Consider the following 11,238-nt stretch of genomic DNA (forward strand, 5'->3'; position numbering starts at 1 on the left):
TTTGGTGTTTGTAAAACCTTTAGCAAATGGATCCATAACCACTCTTGATCTACTGCACATTCCCACCAGTGGAGTGCTGATATCAAGTCTAAGAATCCTTTCTCCAGTACCATTTTTCTGCAGTCGATGTTTTGCTAGAGTTTCGCCCCAATAATTCTGTCTTGTTATCCCTCTTTCCACCCCCCTCCCCATTTAAAAAATAATTCCTATCTGTCCCAACATGGTAGAAGTAAATTTAACTTGAATATTTTCTTCAGTCACAGCTCAAGTGTCCCAGAGAGTGCAGTTCTTTCCTATCAAAGTTAGTCCAACAGGGCACCATCTGGAACTGCATATTGATGTTGGACAGAAGGTTGAAAGTTTTTCTTTGTACGCAGAATTAGATACTCAGATTACAGTTTATACGGTGACACAGTGGTTAGCACTGCTGCCTCACAGCGTCAGGGACCCGGGTTCAATTCCGGCCTCGGGTCGCTGTGTGGAGTTTGCACATTCTCCCCGTGTCTGCGTGGGTTTCCTCCGGGTGCTCCGGTTTCCTCCCACAGTCCAAAGATGTGCGGCTTAGGTTGATTGGCCATGCTAAATTGACCCTAGTGTCAGGGGGATTAGTAGGGTAAATATGTGGGGTTACGGGAATAGGGTCTGGGTGGGATTGTGGTCGGTGCAGACTCGATGGGCCGAATGGCTTCCTTCTGCACTGTAGGTTTATTCTATTCTATTCTATTCTAGCACAGAACAGGCCCTTCGGCCCACGATGTTGTGCCGAGCTTTATCTGAAACCAAGATCAAGCTATCCCACTCCCTATCATCCTGGTGTGCTCCATGTGCCTATCCAATAACCGCTTAAATGTTCCTAAAGTGTCTGACTCCACTATCACTGCAGGCAGTCCATTCCACAGCCCAACCACTCTCTGCGTAAAGAACCTACCTCTGATATCCTTCCTATATCTCCCACCATGAACCCTATAGTTATGCCCCCTTGTAATAGCTCCATCCACCCGAGGAAATAGTCTTTGACTATTGATGAAGATAATGAAGGTTATGTGGTTGACAGACTTTCAAAAGGCATTTGATATAGTGCCACATAACAGGCTTGTCCGCAGAGCTAAAGCCCATGAAATAAAAGGGACAGTAGCAGCATGAAAACAAAGTTGGTTGGGTGACAGGAAACAGAGGGTAATGGTGAACAGTTGTTTTCTGACCTGGAAGAAGGTGAGATTCCCCAAGGAATCACTGCTCTTCTTGATATATATTAACGGTCTAGACTTGGATGTGCAGGACTCAAGTTCAAAGTTTGCGGATGAAACTGTGAATTGTGAGCATAGTGATAGACTTGAAGAGGACATCGACAGGCTGGTGGAATGGGTGGACATGTGACAGATGAAATTTAATGCAGAGAAGTGATATTCAGGTGGGAAGAATGAGAAGAGGCAATATAAAATAAAGAGTACAATTCCAAAGGTGATACATGGGCAGAGGGAAACATGTACAAATCATTAACGATGGCAGGGCAGATTGAGAAAGTGATTAACAAAGCATACAAGATCCTGGGCTTTAAAAATAAAGGTATACAGTGTAAAGCAAGGAGATTATTATGAGCTTTTATAAAACATTTGTTTGGCCTCATCTGGAATATTGTGTCCAATGCTCGGCACCATACTTTAGGAAGGATCCCAGAGCAACAAAGAAGCTGCAGAAAAGATTTCTGAGAATAGATTCATGGAGAAAAAACTTGGATATATTGGAGGAGCTGTGCCTGCTCTTCTTACGATAGATGTATTCAAAGTCATGAGGGATCCGGACAGAGCAGACAAGGAGAAACTGTTCTCATTGGACATGGTAGATAGGGAGAAACTATTCCCACTGGTTGAGAACTGGAGGACACCAATTTATGGTGAATGGCAAAAGAATCAAAGGCGACATGAGGAAAAACTATTTTACATTTTAGGATCTGAAATGCATTGTCTGAATGTGCTGGATTCATGGATATCATGGATATTAAAAGAGAATTGAATTATTATCTGAATAGAAAAACATTGTGGGCAATGAGGAAAATGTAAGAGTATGAGACTTGCTGAATTGCACTTGCAAAGAGCCAGTACAGACATGACAGGCCAAATGGCCTCCTTCTGTGATATAACCATGTTATGATTCTATACTTTCTCCAAGTATTTCAGTCATCTATTAATAATTAAGATGGCATCTATTAAGGCATAACTCAATTAAGTGAGTGGGAGTCCTGTTCACAAACAGGGCATATAAAGACACAAACTCAATTTACAAAATAATGATTGGAATGCGAGTCTTTACAGGTAATCAAGTCTTAAAGGTACAGACAATGACGAGAGAGCGTTAAGCACAGTTTAAAGAGATGTGTATTGTCTCCAGCCAGGACAGTTAGTGAGATTTTGCAAGCCCAGGCAAGTCGTGGGGGTTACAGATAGTGTGACATGAACCCAAGATCCCGGTTGAGGCCGTCCTCATGTGTGCGGAACTTGGCTATCAGTCTCTGCTCAGCAACTCTGTGTTGTCGTGTGTCATGAAGGCCGCCTTGGAGAACGCTTACCCGAAGATCAGAGGCCGAATGCCCGTGACCGCTGAAGTGTTCCCCAACAGGAAGAGAACACTCTTGCCTGGTGATTGTCGAGCGGTGTCCATTCATCCGTTGTCGTAGCGTCTGCATGGTCTCCCCAATGTACCATGCCTCGGGACATCCATTCCTGCAGCGTATCAGGTAGACAACGTTGGCCGAGTTGCAAGAGTAGGTACCGTGTACCTGGTGGATGGTGTTCTCACGTGAGATTATGGCATCCGTGTCGCTTCGAAAGCTAGTGGCTTTTGCTACCAAATAAACCTGTTGGACTTTAACCTGGTGTTGTTAAAACTCTTATTGTGTTTACCCCAGTCCAACGCCGGCATCTCCACATCATGACCATCCTACACTATGTGGAGATGCCGGCGTTGGACTGGGGTAAACACAGTAAGAAGTTTAACAACACCAGGTTAAAGTCCAACAGGTTTATTTGGTAGCAAAAGCCACACAAGCTTTCGAAGCTCTAAACCCCTTCTTCAGGTGAGTGGGAATTCTGTTCACAAACAGAGCTTATAAAGACACAGACTCAATTTACATGAATAATGGTTGGAATGCGAATACTTACAACTAATCCAGTCTTTAAGAAACAAAACAATGGGAGTGGAGAGAGCATCAAGACAGGCTAAAAAGATGTGTATTGTCTCCAGACAAGACAGCCAGTGAAACTCTGCAGGTCCACGCAACTGTGGCAGTTACAAATAGTGTGACATGAACCCAACATCCCGGTTGAGGCCGTCCTTGTGTGTGCGGAACTTGGCTATCAGTTTCTGCTCAGCGACTCTGCGCTGTCGTGTGTCGCGAAGGCCGCCTTGGAGAACACTTACCCAAATATCAGAGGCCGAATGCCCGTGACCGCTGAAGTGCTCCCCAACAGGAAGAGAACAGTCTTGCCTGGTGATTGTCGAGCGGTGTTCATTCATCCGTTGTCGCAGCGTCTGCATAGTTTCCCCAATGTACCATGCCTCGGGACATCCTTTCTTGCAGCGTATCAGGTAGACAACGTTGGCCGAGTTGCAAGAGTATGTACTGTGTACCTGGTGGATGGTGTTCTCACGTGAGATGATGGCATCTGTGCCGGATCATCGACACAGATGCCATCATCTCACGTGAGAACACCATCCACCAGGTACACGGTACATACTCTTGCAACTCGGCCAACGTTGTCTACCTGATACGCTGCAAGAAAGGATGTCCCGAGGCATGGTACATTGGGGAAACTATGCAGACGCTGCGACAACGGGTGAATGAACACCGCTTGACAATCACCAGGCAAGACTGTTCTCTTCCTGTTGGGGAGCACTTCAGCGGTCACGGGCATTCGGCCTCTGATATTCGGGTAAGCGTTCTCCAAGGCGGCCTTCGCGACACACGACAGCGCAGAGTCGCTGAGCAGAAACTGATAGCCAAGTTCCGCACACACAAGGACGGCCTCAACCGGGATGTTGGGTTCATGTCACACTATTTGTAACTGCCACAGTTGCGTGGACCTGCAGAGTTTCACTGGCTGTCTTGTCTGGAGACAATACACATCTTTTTAGCCTGTCTTGATGCTCTCTCCACTCCCATTGTTTTGTTTCTTAAAGACTGGATTAGTTGTAAGTATTCGCATTCCAACCATTATTCATGTAAATTGAGTCTGTGTCTTTATAAGTTCTGTTTGTGAACAGAATTCCCACTCACCTGAAGAAGGGGCTTAGAGCCTCGAAAGCTTGTGTGGCTTTTGCTACCAAATAAACCTGTTGGACTTTAACCTGGTGTTGTTAAACTTCTTACTGTGACCATCCTACACTACACAGACCATCAGCAACCTGAAGCGGTCACCATGGCGACGGTGCCATCTTGGAACATCACCCGGCGGCCACCCCGCGCGTCCCGCACGTCATATCCGGGCGTGGCGGGCGCGCTTCCTCTTTCTCTGCGGCCTGGGAGAAGCGAGCTGAGCTGAGGCCGAGTCCTCCCGCCGCAATCCAGCTCCATCCGACCTCAGGACGCCGCATCTCCACTCACAATGACGGAGCAGATGACCCTTCGCGGGACCCTGAAAGGCCACAACGGCTGGGTCACCCAAATCGCCACGACTCCGCAGTTTCCCGACATGATTCTGTCCGCCTCCCGAGGTACCGGCCGCTGGGCCTGGGGGAGAGGGAGGGGATCCAGCCCGACCGCCCTGCTGGCCGACGTGGGCACCCTTTTCCCGGCCATGCGTTTTACTATTGTTGCCTCCCCTCTCAGTTGCATTTTGTTTGAATTTCCGAGTCGTTGGTCGTAGGCGGCCAGGGTTATTGCGGGTTACACGTACACACTTAGACTGCCATCCGCCCATTACAAGTTGGGTGAGAGAGAGGCCTGGCCTCCCTGTCAGCAAATTACAACAATTCGCAGTTGTTAACTGCAAAGACGGGAGTTGTGTATACATCAGAGTAATCAAAACTGGAAATGCTTTTGTTAGATAGTTAAGTAACTGGGGATTAATTAGAAATGCTCGCAACACTTCAATGTCCCAAAGTGTTTGACAGCAAATGCATTGAATTCACTTTGCAACTAGAGTCACGGTTTTAGTACACGCGGTAGCTAATTCAAAGCGCGACCGTATCTTTGTGCTAAAAAAGGAAACTACTTTATAGTGGCAAGAAACCTGCAGTTGGAAATCGGAAGCAGTCCGGTAGAATCTGTGGTGAGAGCAGACCAGTTAACGTTTTCCTTTCAGATCGTTTGTCAATCCTACTCCCTGGATGGGCAAGCATGGTTACTTACTCAGGGGATGCAGGGCTACTTACTCTTTCATATCATAACCTTCTATTAGAAAGTACTGGTGAAAGGTCACTGATCTGAGAGGTTGAACTCGTTATTCTCTGCATAGATCCAGCCGGACCTGTTGAGTAGTTCCAGTATTCTCTCTTATTTGATTTTCAGCATCCGGTGTTTGCTTTTCATAGAATCCTACAGTGCAGAAGGAGGCCATTTGGTCCATCAAGCCTGCACTGACCATAATCCCACCCAGATTCTATCCCCATAGCCCCATGTATTTACCCTAGCTGGTCCCCCTGACACTAAGGGGCAAGGGGGAACTAGAATTGCCCCTTACTGTCAGGGGGTCTAGCTAGGGTAAATACATGGGGATAGGGCCTAGGTGAGATTGTGGTTGGTGCAGGCTCGATGGGCCAAATGGCTGCCTCCTCCACTGTGGGGATTCTATGATTCTAACCTAACAAATAGCCTGACAAATTTGTAAGTTGTATTTCTATATTTTTAATGTAGCAAAATCCCCAAGGCAATTCACAGGAGTGAATATCAAACAATGTTGGCCACTGCAATATTTGTTCTTATAATAAGTTAGCTTTTTGATGAAAATAGGGCATATTACTGAATAATGTTTACTGCATTATGTTAAATTGATGTCATAGCTGGAAAATAACTTAAACTGCAACTTGAGTTAATCACAATGCTGTGTTTGAAAGACTTTATTTCTGTTTTCAGATAAAACTATCATTATGTGGAAACTAACTAGGGATGAGACCAGCTATGGTGTCCCTCAACGTTCCCTCTGTGGCCACTCTCACTTTATTAGTGATGTAGTCATTTCTTCGGATGGTCAGTTTGCCCTTTCCGGCTCCTGGGATGGAACACTCAGACTTTGGGATTTGACAACGTAAGGATACAGTATTTTAAGATAAAATTTGTAAGTAAAAGTGGGTCTGTTCTGGATGTACTTGAAATGTTAGTAATATCATGATGTTGGTCCAAAGACATTGATGGGGTAGTTGAACATTAGTGAATGTTTATGATACCTTGGATTGATTAATTTGAGGCCAACTATCCTTACTCTTTTAGAGGTTCAACTACCCGTCGATTTGTGGGTCACACCAAGGATGTACTGAGTGTTGCCTTTTCAGCAGATAATCGCCAAATTGTGTCTGGTTCCCGTGACAAGACTGTCAAATTGTGGAACACCCTGGGAGTTTGCAAATACACAATCCAGGTAACTTTCCCAGCATAGCTACTGTATTATGTATGAACGTGATTATTTCAGTTTATCACAATTTGATAATTTAGCTGTGAAATCATCCAGTAGCAGAATCTGAAATGGCTAATAATCCCACTCTAAAGAAGCCTTTTATAATTCATCTTAAATGTAAATTTAAAATGTATCTTTTACATTGTAGTTTCCATGTATTTAAATGCATTCCTAGTCTTGTGATGAGAAATTAGTTAATCAAGGTGTATAATGGTGGGTCTGAACTTTTCAAACTTATTTTGTCCACCTCAATTGAAAGCGCACACTGGTACAATTATTTTATCCTTGATGTGTCTGGAGACTGTTCTGTGAGGTGCGACAAATTGAATTCACCATTTATTGGCACAATCATGTTTTGTCCACGAATATAAATATTACTGCAAATAATATTGGAGTCAGTCATATTATGTTTCATTTTTGAGTCAAAATTATGCACCACATCTATTAATTTATTCTAGATGCAATGTTTACATGACGTCAAGTTGTCCAATCTCTTTTTAGCCTGATAATTCAATCAAACAAAACAGGCATGGCTAATTGGTGGTGGGGGAGACAATGTGGAAGGGAGCGTAACATGTCCTTTAGAGAAAGAAATTGGCTATTTTTGCCTGGTCTGGCCTACATGTGACTCCAGATCCATAGTGGTTGACTCTTAAATGGCTTAGTGAGCCAGTTCAAGGACAATTAGAGATGGGTAATAAATGCTGGCCCAGACAGTGATACCCACATCCAATGAAAGAATTTAACTAGTCAAGTGCCACACTGTTAATGATTTGGATGAAGGGAATGCAAAAGGAATATTTGAAGTGTTACTATAGCTGAAGAGGGTGTTGGTAAGGCTGTGCCTGTAGTAGTATGTACAGTTCTGGTCCCTTTAATTGGGGAAAGGACACTTGCATTGGAAGCAGTTCTGAGAAGGCTCACTGGGCCTGAAATGGCAAGCACTGATACCTGCCATCTGGAGAGTTGGTAGGGAATGCATCTCTGTTGTTGCTACCATGCCAGTTGTCATTTTTCACTCAAATGAACATTGATTGGCAGCAGGCGAGACTTCTGTCCTCACTTTGACAGAAATCTTGCCTTGGGGAGTTGTCAGGCAATCAGGTTGGCCGATAGCTCTCCAGCCCATCCTGGCATGGCAGTGGCTGGAAGAGGTTCCGTGGCTGAGGCACAAGCCTCAGGACCGCAGTTCTGGTGAGTACTTGGAGGATAAGGGATGTCCCAGTGTTCACCAGGTGGGTGGTCTTGCTGGGTGGGGTGGGATGAATCCATGTGGGGAGGGTGCCCCCAGTCTTGAGTACCCACCCCTTCATCCGGCCCAAGATGAAGGATGGCAATTGTTTGTTTTCCACTCAGTCAGATGCGGGCCTAAAAATTAAAGCTGGCCAGGCTTCATGTCGACCTCAAAAGTATGTCTGGGTTAGGGCGGTGGAAGTCTGGAGGGTATCCTATCCATGTTATTTGACGCTCCTGCCTGGGAGGGTAAAACTTTGGTCTAGGTTGATTCCTGTACTGATATTGTGTGAGGAAAGATCAGGCCTTACTTTGGATGCATAAAGGGTGGTCTTCTGGAAACATACTGAGCGGGATTGAGGATGATTTCCTTCATGGGGAAAGCTAGAGCAAAGGAACACAGTTTCAGAATGAGGCATCTCCCATTTAAGACAGATGAATTTCTTTGTGCGTAGTTATTCTTTACAATTCTGCACCCTAAAGTGGAGGCTGAGTCATTGCATGAAGACTGAGTTGGGTAAATGTTTGGTCTGTACTTTAGTTGAGGGACTGGCAGAAAAGTAGAGCTGTGACCATGAACTAGGTCAGCCATTTTATTGAATGGCAAGGCACTCTTGAGAGGCCGAACGGCCTACTCTTTAAATTATTATTGACCATGGTTTCTCAGGTAGGCGGCAGCAAGAATTGTCAAATGCAGGAAGTGAGAATGGTGAATCTGCCTTTGTTAATTTTGCTCCATTTTTCCCATGTCTGTTTATAGGATGAATGCCACAGTGAGTGGGTTTCTTGTGTTCGTTTCTCACCAAATAGCAGCAACCCCATCATCGTCTCCTGTGGCTGGGACAAACTAGTCAAGGTAAGAGTGGGGCAGATGTCGATTACAATTAATAGGTGGGCTTGTGGGAGCAGAAAATGATGGAAATAAATTTCAACTGCTGTAAAGTTGGGTCAATGGTTGGATGTAGATTTTGCCAGGACTGAAATTTGAAGCTTTCTTTGGCAGTGTCTGAATTGAGATCTCGGTTTATTTTTTAAATTGGGATGTAATAGTCTAAAATCTGAAGTCTTTGAAGTGTTTAAATGTGTATTCATCACTAATCCAGGTTTGGAACTTGGCCAACTGCAAACTGAAAACAAATCACATTGGGCACCCTGGCTATCTGAACACAGTTACCGTTTCTCCTGATGGATCCCTGTGTGCTTCTGGAGGCAAGGTAGATCACCATAGCTTTACGTGATTACTATTAACAGGGAAAATAGGTGTTTTTCATTTGATGGATTAGATGGCTAACAGCCCTTGAAATAGACATTATCAACAGCATTCAACTGTTCAGCGAATGTATGTGCATGAAATCTGATTTGTCATTTGCATTCTACTGTTGCTACAATATTTTCAGGCTGCTCTTAGTTTTTAGTTTCAAATGTGAAATATTATAAAACCAAAGCCAGTAAAAACTCGTGTCTAATGGTTTTCCAGAAGTTTTGAATTGTCTGTCAAACTTTGCCCAGTATAAGATTTTTTTGTTCCTCCGTGTAGGATGGTCAGGCCATGTTGTGGGACCTCAATGAAGGCAAACATCTGTACACCTTGGATGGCGGTGATATCATCAATGCCTTGTGTTTTAGCCCCAATAGGTATTGGCTTTGTGCTGCCACTGGTCCAAGCATTAAGATCTGGGTAAGTACAGTTGGTGGTTTTGGGTTGAGGTGGGGCTTTCTTCCAAAATATTGGAAGTTGAAGCACTTCTGTTGCAGTGATTTTATGCTTCACTGGTTTTAGAACAAACCCTTGATGTATGGGGGGATGATTCTCCAAAAAAAAAATCTAAATTATAGAATCCTACTGTGCAGAAGGACTCCATTTGGCCATTGACAGTACGAGGGAAATTCAGATGAAAAGCCACATTTTCAATATTAACTCTGATTTGTCCACACAGTGAACCATGAGCTGTTTGTGGCTGTGTTCTATTTTATTGACTAGTTTCTCCTGTTCATGGTCTGGATATTTGGAAGGGGCCATATAGTTGGTGCCTTATCTTTGGATACAGTCTACTAGTAATTGTCTTTTTTTTGCACAAAAACAAATTGAAATGTTCTTTGACATTGGGGGCTAGCCAGCAGCAAAGCCACTCCTTAGTGTAGCAATGTATTTTAATTATTTTCCAATACCCCATTTGCCTGAAAGAACAGGGTGATGAAACACCGCCTTATTTTTGTAACTGCCCATTGGTTAATGTTGCTTGCACATCCGGGTAGTTGAGTGTCAGTATTTGTTTTTGAAGATGCTAATAATGTTGCTAAATTCAATTTGTATTTGCTTAAAACCACCTTGTACAGACCAGAATGGACAGGTATTTTCAATTGAAATATTAATTCAAATTCGACCAGTATCCTGATGATTATTTCTATTCACAAAAACACCTGACCCTTATGGGGGTGATTACAAGTCCTGCAAATATGAGGGATACTGGACTATAATTTTCAGTAATGGCAATTGTGCAATGTATGTGGCTGTTGTATGTTAGTCTTATACTTGCGAGTTTTTAAACAGAAACTTCCTAATGTGCATATGTTTCATTTAATCATTTTGTATTATTGTGTTTAGCAGTGAATTCAATATTTTTGCATTTGAATTGCTTACAGGACCTGGAAGGTAAAATTATAGTGGATGAACTACGCCAAGAAGTGATTAGCACCAGCAGCAAAGCAGAACCTCCACAGTGTACATGCCTGGCTTGGTCTGCAGATGGACAGGTATTTTCAATTGAAATATTACTTCAACTTTGACCAGTATCCCGATGATTATTCCTATTCACAAAAACACCTGACCCTTATGGGGGTGATTACAAGTCCTGCAAATATGAGGGATGCTAGACTATCATTTTTAGTAGTGGCAATTGTGAAATGTATGTGGCTGTTGTATGTTCATGTACCTCCAAGAGTTATACAGTTATACATATTGATAGTTAAATAGCAGTAACTTGAGTGATTTTGTCCCTGTGGCATGTTTTAGCTACCAGTTTGCAAATCTAGAAACCCAGTGGTGGCTGGCTTGAAGGCCACTTAATTAGATAGCAATTTGAGAGATAAACAACCATATTAGAATTAAATGATCTCTTATGTTTGCCCCACAGACGTTGTTTGCTGGCTACACTGATAACCTCATCAGAGTGTGGCAGGTCACCATTGGAACAAGATGAAGTGTTTCTTCTGAGAAGATAGAGAATCTTTACTTGTTTGAGCTGATCTGAAATAAAATATTCCTGTTTTCAACCTGTATCGGATCTCAACTTGAATACATGGTGTTCCCTTTCGGATTTCCTGAGTGAATAACTGATCTAAGCACACTTGCCTGTTTTATAATGTGACAACATTGAATGTTAAAGTTCTGTATATG

The 11,238-nt window shown here is 43.5% G+C and overlaps 1 protein-coding gene across 1 annotated transcript; it reads left to right on the plus strand.

The window, feature by feature from the left end:
- Positions 1-4,455: 4,455 nt before the first annotated feature.
- On the plus strand, positions 4,456-11,118 carry rack1 (receptor for activated C kinase 1). The gene is made up of 8 exons (XM_078230964.1): positions 4,456-4,710; positions 6,071-6,242; positions 6,425-6,572; positions 8,602-8,697; positions 8,945-9,055; positions 9,379-9,519; positions 10,485-10,595; positions 10,976-11,118. Exons 1-8 carry the CDS (start codon positions 4,602-4,604, stop codon positions 11,039-11,041), a joined length of 954 nt encoding a protein of 317 aa, XP_078087090.1. The 5' UTR covers positions 4,456-4,601; the 3' UTR covers positions 11,042-11,118.
- Positions 11,119-11,238: the final 120 nt, after the last annotated feature.

The sequence above is a fragment of the Mustelus asterias genome, chromosome 16, assembly GCF_964213995.1.
Source record: "Mustelus asterias chromosome 16, sMusAst1.hap1.1, whole genome shotgun sequence".
Taxonomy (NCBI): domain Eukaryota; kingdom Metazoa; phylum Chordata; class Chondrichthyes; order Carcharhiniformes; family Triakidae; genus Mustelus; species Mustelus asterias.

Coding starts and splice junctions, on each gene's coding strand:
- rack1 (XM_078230964.1), top strand. CDS start 4,602: ATGACGGAGCAGATGACCCTTCGCGGGACCCTGAAAGGCCACAACGGC. Junction 6,573..8,601: donor TTTGCAAATACACAATCCAG/GTAACTTTCCCA, acceptor GTCTGTTTATAG/GATGAATGCCACAGTGAGTG. Junction 9,520..10,484: donor GTCCAAGCATTAAGATCTGG/GTAAGTACAGTT, acceptor AATTGCTTACAG/GACCTGGAAGGTAAAATTAT.